The sequence below is a fragment of the Grampus griseus genome (genome assembly GCF_964374135.1).
Source record: "Grampus griseus genome assembly, chromosome: 14".
Taxonomy (NCBI): domain Eukaryota; kingdom Metazoa; phylum Chordata; class Mammalia; order Artiodactyla; family Delphinidae; genus Grampus; species Grampus griseus.
In genome coordinates this window covers 40,641,516-40,656,214 of record NC_139008.1, presented here as the reverse complement: position 1 = coordinate 40,656,214, position 14,699 = coordinate 40,641,516, and the positions used below count along the sequence as shown (strand labels likewise).

General features: G+C 44.0%; 1 protein-coding gene across 1 annotated transcript in view; it reads right to left on the bottom strand.

The window, feature by feature from the left end:
- Positions 1-14,699, bottom strand: part of DTD1 (D-aminoacyl-tRNA deacylase 1) — a 108,972-nt gene that overhangs the window by 87,708 nt on the left and 6,565 nt on the right. The window contains exon 3 of the mRNA XM_082669601.1: positions 13,901-14,136. Within this exon, the coding sequence (XP_082525727.1) occupies positions 13,901-14,136 (236 nt within the window). The remainder of the gene's footprint in view (positions 1-13,900; positions 14,137-14,699) is intronic.

Here is a 14,699-nt window from a genome sequence, read left to right as displayed (position 1 = left end):
CTGAGGCCCTGAGGGGCCCAAGTGGACCTGTGTGTGACAGAGCCAGGCCTGGGCTCTGAAAGAACCTATTCCACCAGGCAGACTCCCCTCCACCGAGAGCAGCTGAGTGAGAAACCAGGGAGGGCAGCTTCTGAGCTCGTCCGGCCACGGGGTCTGATTTCAGACTTTAACTCCTTTAGACTTGAATATGACACAGAACTTAAACCTGATCTGTAACTTTTCCCTGGGACTGTGATAATGGGCGAGGGCTTACAGTTAAGCTCAGGTCCTCTCCATGTCGCTGGCTTTTTATTCTGAGTTTCTCATGTATTTATTATTGGAATATATTAATACCGTCACTTCACCTCACTGCAGAACCTCTCGTGTGCTGGGCCGGGCCAAGGCTGGACACGGTTTAGGACACAGACCAGGGAAGAAGTCTTTCACCTTGGGAGCAGAGTGGCCCTGGAGGGGCTTCACAGCAAGGTTCTGACCCAATTCAGGGGCTCTGGGGACAAAAGACACACAGCAGGAGCAGCCTCAGTGTTTAAAGATGGATTCAAAGGACTGAGCCTGTAAACTCTGACCCTCGTCCAGAGGGAGCCTCTGCTCCGGACCACCTGCCATCAGCTCCCGCCACCTCCTGGGCTAGAGCCCCAGGGCTCAAGTGGCCAGCAAGCCCCCCACCCCCATGGACACCTATATATGTAATGGTTCTTGTATCTGTTGTTGAGAAGACAGAGGGAATCCCAAAACGTTTCCCAAGCCTGAAAGCTTGTTCTAACCTGAGGATCAGCATCCGTGGGGAAGTGACTCACTCGGGCTGCTGTGGAGGCGGAAGACCCGCTAGGGAGCTGTCGCGACAATTTGGGTGGGAGGAGAGGCGGCGGCCGGGCCGGGGGCCGCAGACGCCGTGTGTAGCTGCTGGATTCTGTGTGCATGTCAAAGGTCAGGCCCGCGGGAGCTGCTGATGGGGGAAAGAGGAGCCAAGCAAAAGTGAAGTTTGGGGCCTTAAATGCGCCTGTTAGGAAAGAAGACTGAAAGTACGTGAAATACGGACCCAGGAAAAGAAGCCAAATAAACGACACACACAAAAGGTACGCAGAATTTTGAAAGTGAAGATTAAGGGAAAATAATAAAATATCAAACAAAAAAATATAACCAGACTTGATAAATTAAGAGCTAGCTTTCTGAAAAAATATTAAAAACTCTGATAGAGAGCAAAGGGGGAAAATACATCTAACAAACCACAATGAGAAAAGGGTATGATTCTAGATGCAGAGATCATTCTAAATCACCCCACAAAAAAATCTGTACGCTTCCTCCTGATGCATTTGAAACTCCAGACGGATAGGAGACACAGGCAAACTGCCTACAGGGGCTCAAGGGTCCTGGGAATCCTGACCAGGGCCGTGACCAAGGAAGGCCACCCAAAGGGCTGGTCCGACAAGATCTATTAAAACAGATACTTCTGGGGCTTCCCTGGTGGCGCAGTGGTTGAGAGTCCGCCTGCCGATGCGGGGGACACGGGTTCGTGCCCTGGTCCGGGAAGATCCCACATGTCGCGGAGCGGCTGGGCCCATAAGCCATGGCCACTGAGCCTGCACGTCCGGAGCCTGTGCTCCGCAACGGGAGAGGCCGCAACAGTGAGAGGCCCGCGTACCGGAAAAAAACAAACAAACAAAAAAACAGATACTTCCTGTTGATTAAGTTGGTCCAGACCAACGGAAAACGATGAAAAGCCTTCCAATTTATCCTGCAAGGCTAGTATTACCCTAATATAAAAACTGGATATACAAAAAAAAAAAAAGCATAGCCCACTTTCGCCTTTGAATACAGAGGCAAAAAACTGTACAGGGACGTGTGGGCAGTTTCTCACAGGCACACACACCAGAGGAACACGGTGCAGTGACCAGTGAAGGGTGAGTCGGCACAGCTCCTAATTAGGAAGGGCATTCACCAGGTTAAAACTTAGAGAAAAAGACACTGGAAAAAAATCAACTCCCCTTCCTTTAAAACTGAAACACTTGGCTAGCAAGGGAAGCTCGCTCCTTTGAACTGGAGAAAGACTATGTGGTGACCTGCTTTTTTCACAGTCGGGTAATGAAGGCACCCTGATGACCTTCCCCGCCTCCCAGGCAGCAGAGCTGACACTTAAAAAGATGGACCGACTGGGCAAACACCTCGTGATAACTGCTGCAGCAAAGACCAGGGATGAAGATAAAATCAGTGGGCGGGGTGTGTTGGATATCAGGATATTGGCACAGTCTCACAGTATCTCCACACAGGATATTTACACAAAGAGGAAAAGAATAACTTGACCAGAGAGAAATCTGCCAAATAAGCAGACTGATCGACAGCAGGTACCCAGGATCTAATGTACAAGATCACCTCCGTGGTGTTCCTGCCAAAACGTACAACCTGAACCTAACGTCGAGAAGACTTCAGGCAAACACATGCTGCGGGACACGGACAGACAAACCGACCAAACAAGCCACCCTTCAAAAGTGGCCACAAAAGACAAGGAAGGACCCAGGAACCGTCACCCCCTGGAAGAGACTAAGGAAGAGACGCAACAACCAAGTGCAACGTGGGTTCTGGACTGGATCCTGGGACCAGGAAAACGATGCCAGTGGGAACACTGGCAGAATTCAAACAAGGTCTGTAGTTCATTCGACAGTGCTTCAGCAAAGTTAATTTCCTGGTCTTATTAAGTGCACTGTGGCCGTGTCAAATATTATCAACAGAAGCTGGAGGAAATACACTATTGTTTTAAATTGGAGTATAATTGCTTTACAATGTTGTGTTAGTTTCTGCTGTACAATGAAGTGAATCAGCTATATGTATACATATATCCCCTCCCTCTTGGACCTCCCTCCCACCCCCCACCCCCAATCCCACCCATCTAGGTCATCACAGAGCACCGAGCTGAGTTCCCTGTGCTATGCAGCAGGTTCCCACTAGCTATTTTACACATGGTAGTGTGTTTACGTCAAACCTAATCTCCCAATTCGTCCCACCCTCCCCTTCCCCCTCTGTGTCCACATCTCCATTCTCTATGTCTGCGTCTCTATTCCTGCCCTACAAATAGGTTCATCTGTACCATTTTTCTAGATTCCACATATATGTGTTAATATATTTGTTTTTCTCTTTCTGACTAACTTCACTCTGTATGAGTCTCTAGGTCTATCCACATCTCTACAAATGACCCAGTTTCGTTCCTTTTTATGGCTAATACTCCATTGTACTGGGTTGGCCAAAAAGTTCGTTCAGGCTTGATAACATCTTACAGAAAAACCTGAATGAACTTTTTGGCCAACTCAATTACATGTACCACCACATCTTTATCCATTCCTCTGTTGATGGACATTTAGGTTGCTTCCATGTCCTGGCTATTGTAAATAGGGCTGCAAAGAACACTGGGGTACATGTGTCTTTTTGAATTATGGTTTTCTCAGGGTGTATGCCCAGTAGTGGGACTGCTGGGTCATATGGTAGTTCTATTTTTAGTTTTGTAATGAACCTCCATACTGTTCTCCATAGCAGCTGTATCAATTTACATTCCCACCAAAAGTGTAGGAGGGTTCCCTTTTCTCCACATCCTCTCCAGAAATTATTGTTTTTAGATTTTCTGATGACACCCATTCTGACTGGTGTGAGGTGATACCTCATTACAGTTTTGATCTGCATTTCTCTAATAATTAGTGATGATGAGCATCTTTTCATGTGCCTCTTGGCCATTGGTATGTCTTCTTTGAAGAAATGTCTATTTAGGTCTTCTCAATTTGGTTGTTTTTTTTGATATTGAGCTGCCCAAGCTGTTTGTATATTTTGAAGATGAATCCTTTGTCAGTTGCTTCATTGCAAATATTTTCTCCCATTCTGAGGGTTGTCTTTTCGTCGTTATGGTTTCCTTTGCTGTGCAAAAGCTTTTAAGTTTCATTAGGTCCCATTTATTTATTTTTGTTTTTATTTCCATTACTCTAGGAGGCGGATCAAAAAAGATCTTGCTGTGATTTATGTCAAAGAGTGTTCTTCCTATGTTTTCCTCTAAGAGTTTTATAGTGTCCGGTCTTAACATTTAGGTCTCGAATCCATTTTGAGTTTATTTTTGTGTATGGTGTTACAGAGTGTTCTAATTTCATTCTTTTACATGTAGCTGTCCAGTTTTCCCAGCACCACTTATTGAAGAGACTGTCTTTTCTCCATTCTATATCCTTGCCTCCTTTGTCATAGATTAGTTGACCATAGGTGCATGGGTTTATCTCTGGGCTTTCTATCTTGTTGCATTGATCTATGTTTCTATTTTTGTGCCAGTACCATTTTGTCTTGATTACTGTAGCTTTGTAGTATAATCTGAAGTCAGGGAGTCTGATTCCTCCAGCTCCGTTTTTTCCCCTCAAGACCGCTTTGGCTATTCAGGATCTTTTCTGTCTCCATACAAATTTTAAGATTTTTTGTTCTAGTTCCGTAAAAACTGCCACTGGTAATTTGATAGGGATTGCATTGAATTTGTTAGATTGCTTTGGGTAGTATAGTCATTTTCACAATATTGATTCTTCCAATCCAAAAACATGGTATATCTCTCCATCTGTTGGTATCATCTTTAATTTCTTTCATCAGTCTTATAGTTTTCTGCATACAGGTCTTTTGTCTCCCTAGGTAGGTTTATCCTAGGTATTTTATTCTTTTTGTTGCAATGGTAAATGGGAGTGTTTCCTTAATTTCTCTTTCAGATTTTTCATCATTAGTATATAGGAATGCAAGAGATTTCTGTGCATTAATTTTGTACCCTGAAACTTTACCAAATTCACTGATTAGGTCTAGTAGTTTTCTGGTGGCATTTTTTCTCTATGTATACTATCGTGTCATCTGCAAACAGTGACGGTTTTATTTCTTCTTTTCCAATTTGTATTCCTTTTATTTCTTTTTCTTCTCTGATTGCCGTGGCTAGGATCTCCAAAACTATGTTGAATAACAGTGGTAGGAGTGGACATCCTTGTCCTGTTCCTGATCTTAGAGGAAATGCTTTCAGTTTTTCACCATTGAGAATGATGTCTGCTGTGGGTTTGTCATATATGGCCTTTATTATGTTGAGGTAGGTTCCCTCTATGCCCACTTTCTGGAGAGTTTTTATCATAAATGGGTGTTGAATTTTGTCAACAGCTTTTTCTGCATCTATTGAGATGATATTCTTCAGTTTGTTGGTATGGTGTATCACATTGATTGATTTGCGTATATTGAAGAATCCTTGCATCCCTGGGTTAAATCCCACTTCATCATGGTGTATGATCCTTTTAATGTGCTGTTGGATTCTGTTTGCTAGTATTTTGTTGTGGATTTTTGCGTCTATATTCATCAGTGATATTGGTCTGTAGCTTTCTTTTTTTGTAGTATCTTTGTCTGGTTTTGGTATCAGGGTGATGGGGGAGTTCCTTCCTCTGCAATTTCTTGGAAGAGTTTGAGAAGGATGGGTGTTACCTCTTCTCTAAATGTTTGATAGAATTCATCTGTGAAGCCATCTGGTCCTGGACTTTTGTTTGTTGGAAGATTTTTAATCAGTTTCAATTTCATTACTTGTGGTCTGTTCATATTTTCTATTTATTCCTGGTTCAGTCTTGGAAGGTTATGCCTTTCCAAGAATTTGTCCATTTCTTCCAGGTTGTCCATTTTAGTGGCATACAGTTGCTTGTAGTAGTCTCTTAGGATGCTTTGTATTTCTACGGTGTCAGTTTTTTTTTTTTTTTTTTTTTTTTTTTTTTTGCGGTACGCGGGCCTCTCACTGTTGTGGCCTCTCCCGTTGCGGGGCACAGGCTCTGGACGCGCAGGCTCAGTGGCCATGGCTCACGGGCCCAGCCGCTCCGCGGCACGTGGGATTCTCCCGGACCGGGGCACGAACCCGCATCCCCTGCATCGGCAGGCTGACTCTCAACCACTGCGCCACCAGGGAAGCCCTACGGTGTCTGTTTTAACTTCTCCTTTTTCATTTCTAATTTTATTGATTTGAGTCCTCTCTCTCTTTTTCTTGATGAGTCTGGCTAATGGTTTATCAATTTTGTTTATCTTCTCAAAGAACCAGCTTTTAGTTTTATTGATCTTTGCTATTGTTTTCTTTGTTTCTATTTCATTTATTTCTTCTCTGATCTTTATGATTTTTCCTTCTGCTAACCTTGGGTTTTGTTTGTTCTTCTTTGTCTAGTTCCTTTAGGAGTAAGGTTAGATTGTTTGAGATTTTTCTTGTTTCTTGAGGTAGGCTTGTATATCTATAAACTTCCCTCTTAGAACTGCTTTTGTTACATCCCATAGGTTTTGGATCATTGTGTTTTCATTGTTATTTGTCTCTAGGTATTTTTTGATTTCCTCTTTGATTCCTTCAGTGATCTCTTGGTTATTCAGTAACGTATTGTTTAGCCTCCATGTGTTTGTGTTTTTTACGGTTTTTTCCCTGTAATTCATTTCTAATCTCATAGCGTTGTGGTCAGAAAAGATGCTTGATATGATTTCAATTTTCTTAAATTTACTGAGGCTTGATTTGTGACCCAGGATGTGACCTATCCTGAAGAATGTTCCGTGAGCACTTGACAAGAAAGTGTAATCTGCTGTTTTTGGATGGAATGTCCTATAAATATCAATTAAATCCACCTGGTCTATTGTGTCATTTAAAGCTTCTGTTTCCTTATTTATTTTCATTTTGGATGATCTGTCCATTGGTGTAAGTGAGGTGTTAAAGTCCCCCACTATTATTGTATTACTGTCGATTTCCTCTTTTATAGCTGTTAGCACTTGCCTTATGTATTGAGGTGCTCCTGTGTTGGGTGCATATATATTTATAATTGTTATATCTTCCTCTTGGATTGATCCCTTGATCATTATGTAGTGTCCCTCCTTGTCTCTTGTAACATTCTTTATTTTAAAGTCTATTTTGTCTGATATGAGTATGCTACTCCAGCTTTTTTTGATTTCCATTTGCATGGAATATCTTTTTCCATCCCCTCACTTTCAGTCTGTATGTGTCCCTAGGTCTGAAGTGGGTCTCTTGTAGACAGCATATATATGGGTCTTGTTTTTGTATCCACTCAGCAAGCCTGTGTCTTTTGGTTGGAGCATTTAATCTATTCATGTTTAAGTTAATTATCGATATGTATGTTCCTATGACCATTTTCTTAATTGTTTTGGGTTTGTTTTTGTAGGTCCTTTTCTTCTCTTGTGTTTCCCACTTAGAGAAGTTCCTTTAGCATTTGTTGTAGAGCTGGTTTGGTGGTGCTGAATTCTCTTAGCTTTTGCTTGTCTGTAAAGCTTTTGATTTCTCCATCGAATTTGAATGAGATCCTTGCCAGGTAGAGTAATCTTGGTTGTAGGTTCTTCCCTTTCATCACTTTCAGTGTATCATGCCACTCCCTTCAGGCTTGTAGAGTTTCTGCTGAGAAATCAGCTGTTAACCTTATGGGAGTTCCCTTGTATGTTATTTGTCGTTTTTCCCTTGCTGCTTTCAATAAGTTTTCTTTGTCTTTAATTTTTGCCAATTTGATTACTATGTGTCTCGGCATGTTTCTCCTTGGCTTTATCCTGTATGGGACTCGCTCCGCTTCCTGGACTTGGGTGGCTATTTCCTTTCCCGTGTTAGGGAAGTTTTTGACTATAATCTCTTCAAATATTTTCTTGCGTCCTTTCTCTCTCTCTTCTCCTTCTGGGACCCCTATAATGCGAATGTTGTTGCATTTAATGTTGTCCCAGAGGTCTCTTAGGCTGTCTTCATTCCTTTTCATTCTTTTTTCTTTATTTGTTCCCCAGCAGTGAGTTCCATCATTCTGTCTTCCAGGTCACTTATCTGTTCTTCTGCCTGGATTATTCTGCTATGGATTCCTTCTAGTGTAGTTTTCATTTCAGTTATTGTATTGTTCATCTGTTTGTTCTTTAATTCTTCTAGGTCTTTGTTAAACATTTCTTGCATCTTCTCGATCTTTGCCTCCATTCTTTTCCCAAGGTTCAGGATCATCTTCACTCTCATTATTCTGAATTCTTTTTCTGGAAGGTTGCCTATCTCCACTTCATTTAGTTGTTTTTCTGGGGTTTTATCTTGTTCCTTCATCTGCTACATAGACCCTCTGCCTTTTCATCTTGTCTATCGTTCTGTGAATGTGGTTTTTGTTCCACAGGTTGCAGGATTGTAGTTCTTCTTGCTTCTGCTGTCTGCCCTCTGGTGGATGAGGCTATCTAAGAGGCTTGTCTCCTTTGTTGCTTTTAATATTTTTTCTTTGAATTTAATTTTTGTTAGTTTGATTAATATGTGTCTCGGCATGTTTCTCCTTGGGGTTATCCATATGGGCCTCTCTGAGCTTCCTGGACTTGTGGGTGACTATTTCCTGTCCCATGTTAGGTTTCTGAATGTAATCTCTTCAAATATTTTCTCAGATCCTTTCTCTTTCTCTTTTCCTTCTGGGACCCCTATAATCTGAATGTTGGTACGTTTAATGTTGTCCCAGAGGTCTCTGAGACTGTCCTCATTTCTTTTCATTCTTCTTCTTTATTCTGCTCCTCAGTAGTTATTTCCACCATTCTATCTTCCAGCTTACTTATTCGTCCTTCTGCCTCAGTTATTCTGCTATTGATTCCTTCTAGTGTATTTTTCATTTCAGTTATTGTGTTGTTCATCACTATTTGTTTGTTCTTTAGTTCTTCTAGGTCCCTGTTAAACATTTCTTGTATTTTCTCGATCCATGCCCCCATTCTATTTCCGAGATTTTGGATCTTGTTTACTATCCTTACTCTGATTTTTCAGGTAGATTGCCTATTTCCTCTTCATTTATTTGATCTTGTAGGTTTTTACCTTGCTCCTTCATCTGTAACATATTTTTTGTCATCTCATTTTTTTTGATGGGTGGGGCTGTGTTCCTGTGTTGTTGGTTGTTTGGCCTGAGGCACCCAGCAGTGGTGTTTGCAGTCAGTTGGGCAGAGCCAGGTCTTGGTGCCGAGATGAGGACCTCTGAGAGAGCTCACACCGATTAAGATTCTCTGGGGTCTGAGGTTCTCTTTTAGCCCAGAGGTTTGGACTCAGTGCTCCCAGTATAGGAGCTCAGGCCCAATCCCCAGCCTAGGAAACAAGACCCCCTCAAGCCGTGCAGCATGGCAAAACGAAAAGCAACAAAAAGGCTGGGGAGGTCCAGGCTGGAAGTGAAATTCAGGAGTCACCAGCACATGGATGGCTTTTAAGAATTTAATTTTTTTATTTTATTTTATTTTATTTTATTTTTTTATTTTATTTTATTTTTTATGCGGCTTGAAGGATCCTAGTTCCCTGACCAGAGATCGAACCTGTGCCCCCTGCAATGGAAGTGTGGAGTCCTGGAACACCAGAGAATTCCCTAGATGGCTTTTAAAAGCCATTGGACAAGATGCCCAAGGGCCCAGTGTAAATGAGAAAAGTTCAAAGGCCAGAGCCCTCTAATGTTACAAAGCCGAGGAAGTAGGAAGAAGTAACCAAGAACTGAGAAGGGGCAATCGGTGAAGCAGGAGGAAAAGCAGGAGAGTGCGGAGTCCTAAACGCCCAGTGAAGGACTACTGCCCCACAGAGGAGGGAGGAAGCAACAGGACTAAACCTGCTGATGGGCCGCTGAGCTGAGGATGAGAACTAACCTGGCCAAGTGGAGGGCATGGTGCCTTGCCAAGAGCAGCTACAGCAGTGAGAGGGGCAAAGGCGGACTGGAGTGGGATGGGGGCAGACAGCCCTCCACAGACCACGCAGTCAAGTGAAGCAGAGAACTGGGGCAGGAGCTGGAGGTGGGGCTGACAGGCTGTCTCCATGATGGGAGGACCAACAGCAGATCTGCAAGCTGGTGGGGATGGTCTGGGCATGGGGGAGCAAAACCGACTCAGAGACAGAAGAGGGGGCAGAAGAACGTCCCTGCTCAGTCCCTGCACAGGTGAGAGCATGGGGTCAGCCACCTCGAAGGAAGGCAGGCTGGTTCCTGGTGCAGATGCCAGCAGGTGGAGCAGACGGAATTCTGGAAGTTCTCTTCTGAGTGCTTCCGTTTTCTCAGGAAAATGGGAAGTAAGGTCAATAGCTAAGGTGAGGATGGAGCTTTCAGGAGAGAGAACAGTCGAGTGAATGAACAGGCCGATGTATCACAATTGCTGAGCCACCTTGCAGGTCAAGGTCATGACCGTGAGGCCAGTTGATGTGGATGTTGTCTCCAGCCACATTCAGCTGCACGGGCCCAGGGTAGGCTGAGGGCTGGCGTCCTGCCAGGGCTGCAGTTTGTCCCAAAAAACAGTTAAGGGAGGTAAGGAAATATGCTAAGAGTAATTATTATCATGAAACAAAGGCATTATGAATTTATAACTTTAATGCAAATCAAATAAAAATAACAGATTATTTTCTGGAACTAGACAAGCTGATTTTAAAATGCATATAGAAAAATAACAATTAAGAATAGCTAGGGGTGGGCTTCCCTGGTGGCACAGTGGTTGAGAGTCCGCCTGCCGATGCAGGGGACGCGGGTTCGTGCCCCGGTCCGGGAAGATCCCACATGCCGTGGAGCGGCTGGGCCTGTGAGCCATGCCGCTAAGCCTGCGTGTCCGGAGCCTGTGCTCCGCAACGGGAGAGGCCACAACAGTGAGAGGCCCGCGTACCACAAAAATAATAATAATAATAAAGAAGATACAGGTATAGGCAGAAAGAAAATCCTTTCACTGTTGTCACTGTCTAAAGACTTGAAATAACTCAGGATAAAAAGAAAAGTCTGAATCTTTCAGCAGGGGAAATAGGAAGGGTTTACACCCTCCATCCAGCCCTTAACAACAAGTAAGAGAAGCAAATTAAATACACATTTGAAATAAAGTTTCAGTCGTTAAAGAGGAAGGGAGTGAAAATTAATGTCTAATTAAACTAACAGCCAAGACATGGAAGCAACCTAAATGTCCACTGGTGATGAAAGGATAAAGAGGATGTGGTCTAGCCACACAGTGGGATACCAGTCAGCCACAAAAGGAGGAGATCCTGCCGTTCGTGACAACACGGATGGACCGTGAGGGCTTTACACTGAGTGAAAAAAGTTAGACAAAGAAAGACACTGTCTGATTTTACTTATATTACAAAACCTAAAAAAAAACAAACCCATAAATACAGAGAAGAGACTGGTGGTTGCCAAAGTTGCAGGGTGCAGGTGGTCAAAAGGTACAAACTTCCAGTTAGAAGATAACTAAGTTCTGGGGATGTGAGGTACAGCATCCTTACCTTAACTGTCAACCCATGTGAGGTGATGGGTGTTAACTTATCGTGGTGATCATTTCACAATACATGTGTATATCAAATCACCATGTTGTACAACTAAAACTAATGGAGTGTTAGAGGTCAATTATACCTCAATAAAACTGGAAAGTTTTTAAAATTTTTTAGGGTTAGGGTTAAATGTTTTAATTTTCGAATTAAACTCCTTTAAGTCTTAAAGTCACTAAAGAGGTCCTGAAAATCCTAAAAGAAAGAAAACGTATTTAGCAGTTTGTGTTCCATCTTCCCTCCAGGTCACAGAGGCCTTTCCGTACCGGAGCTGGAAGCCAGAATCTCAAAATTTACCAAAAGACAGCAAGCACGTAAAACACGCTCCCTGCACTTGGTTCCACTAGAGACCATAAAGGAGATAAAAGGCGAAGAGTGAGTGAGGCCCTGGGAAATCACTGCAGTGCCTCTGAAAGCCCAAAGGAGCAGAAAATAAATTCTGATGAAAACCCGTGGCATAATTCATGTTGATTTTTCATCAAAATGACCAGAGGTATCATATCCCATGAGCTTAAATTCTGATCCATTATAAAATTATACTGTTTGCAGTACATTGCTTCAGGCACTTCATATAATTACCTGGATGGAATACAGATTTTTTTCAAAACGTAAAAGGTGTTTTTAGGAACACAAAGCACTGAATAATAAAACGCTCCTCTTTAAGGCTTTAGACGAAAGTGGTTTTGTTTTCACTCAAGCATTCCTTCACGACCATCACTGTTCTCCCATGGAAAGGGCCCTCACCTGTGCTTTCATGATATTCCTTTTTTTATACATAAATTGATTTATTTTTGGCTGTGTTGGGTCTTCGTTGCTGCGCGCAGGCTTTCTCTAGTTGCGGCGAGCGGGGGCTACTCTCCGTTGCGGTGTGCGGGCTTCTCATTGCGGTGGCTTCTCTTGTTGCAGAGCACGGGCTCTAGGCATGCAGGCTTCAGTAGTTGCGGCACGTGGGCTCTAGAGCACAGGCTCAGTAGTTGTGGCACATGGGCTTAGTTGCTCTGCGGCACGTGGGATCTTCCCGGACCTGGGCTCGAATCCGTGTCCCCTGCACTGGCAGGTGGATTCTTAACCATTGCACCACCAGGGAAGCCTTTCATGATATTCCTTCTGCTCATCCTTCAAAGGACTTCAGTGCATCCCCAAATATGTCTGAGATTACTCAGAAATGGGATGATTCTATAAACATCAAGCAGAGAAGGCAATGCTGGCAGCATTAATCCTTGTCTCAACCAAGAAAAATTATTATTCAAAGCACTTGACTTAATGGCTAATTCTGGGAAGAACCTTGTTTGCAGCAAAGCCACGATGGACAGAGGACCCCAGTGGACATCCACGATCGGACGTGTCAATGGAGTTCTAAACTTCGATGCTCCCAGAAGAAGCGAATATATTCTGCTCTACCAGGACCCAAGTAAAGAGCAGGATTTGATTTAAGGCGGGAGAGTCCTGATCACATAGAATCCATTTGTCCTGCTGGCAAATGGACACCTGACACAAGTAAGAGGAGAATAAAAAGAAAGGAAATACCAGTGGGGGCTGGAACATCACTCCTCAGAACACAGAGCCACCTGAGGAGCTGACGACCCTCAGAGATGTGGGGCTCTGCTACAGAGCTCCAAAGTCATGTCGTGACTTTTATTACTTACGGTTGAAAACAGGCCCGATAACAAAGGGACCTGGGTTTGTCAAACCCACTGAGAGAAAGTTAAAGTGTAGGAAACACTACAGAGTCAACTATTAACAACTACTCAACAGCTACGAGAGTCCGACAGCAGCAGGAGCAGCCGCAGTCAGACTCGGAAGCAGACATCCTGCTGAGCAAGTTCACACCCTGAGGTGCGTCACCAAAGGAGGCTCAAAACGCTTCCCAGTAACTCTGAAGGAAAAGCACACTAGGAACATGAAAACAGACTAGAAACACCCCCTCTTGAGAAGATTCATGAGTTCCGATTCATAATCCTCCCACAAACGAGGCCCACGCTTCTCAGGCGTTTTCTAGGTTTAATCTTGATCAGTCAGGCTAGGCTGGCAGTCCCCGAGACAAGCCGTTAAGCTTACACTGTCCAAATGACAGCCGAGGGCCACACACGGCCACCAGGCGCTGGACATGTGGCTGGTCTGAATCGAGATGCACTGTGAGAATGAAAGACCTCAGTAAGAAGAAGGAACGTGAGTTACCTCATTAATAACTCTTTACACTGACGACAGGGTGAAATCAGAATATTGTGGATATCCTGGGCTAAATGAATTACAGTTTTAAAATTAATTTCACTTGTTTCTTTTTCTTTTTTTTAATATGGCTCCTAGAAATTTAAAATGACACATGGCTCCCACTGGCGTCTGGCAGGTGTATTTCTCTGTTGGGCAGGATAAGCAACCGAAATGAACCACCACTATATCAAGCACACTGCTGGGTTGCTAAACATTCCAAATGTGGACAGAAGAATAAAGAAGGGTAAACGGTACTGGGGCATTCAGAGGACACGCACAAGAGCGGCGGCGGCAGCGGCCCTTATGCTGTTTTAAGAAAGTAATAAGCGTAAACAGTGAACTTTCTGGAAAAGGAAATGTTGCATCTGCAGATTGCCTTTCCCCTGCCAGGAAGTGTCCAGGGGACGCCCTCCTGGGCGCTGGGCTCCCGCCTACCTTTGACAAGCTCCGGCCGGTATGCCTTGCGTAGCTGCTCCAGGAAGCCGTTGTAGAAGCCCTCCGCCTGCTCTGAGGGCATCGCCAGGTGGAAATCGGGCTTGTTCCCCTTGAGGACGCACTGCAGGGTGAACTGGCTGATGCACAGCACCTCGTACTGTTTGTCCATCACGCTCTTCGACCAGTGTTTCCCACCTTCATCCTCAAACACACGCAGGTTTAAGATCTTCCGGACCCTGGGGGAAAACAGGGGTGAGCGCTACCTGAAGAATCATAAGCCCCCCAGACACACCCACACCCCCAGATGTCACAAGTACCCTGCTGACTAGGGACACTGTGCTGGCTCCATCACTTACAGCAGGGGTGACCACAGGCAAGTTACTTTCTACTCTGTGCCTCAGTTTCTGCATCTGTAATAGGGGTAATAATAGTCCTACCTCTTAGCGTTGATGGGCGATTTGCTTTTTTTTTTTTTTTTGTCAGCCCCTCCAATTCACAGCAGCTTCCGGTGGGAACCGGATGTGTCAAAACATGGGCTCAATTCTGATTTTTTACAGAATTCCACCTTTACACTGGAATAAATGATGCCCCGCTTTTATACCCTTTCTTGGAACTTCTCAAAATGAACAATTCAGCAAATACCCTGGAGAAAACTCATGGTCATTGCAGATATGCAAAACGATCTGGGGAAAGACACCTTGACAACTATGTCACATGCTCCTTATGCCCCAGCGGGGCTTTCCCTATACACGTGGATGACAAAGGACAGCCACCCTGGCAAGGAGGAGGACCAGGTAGC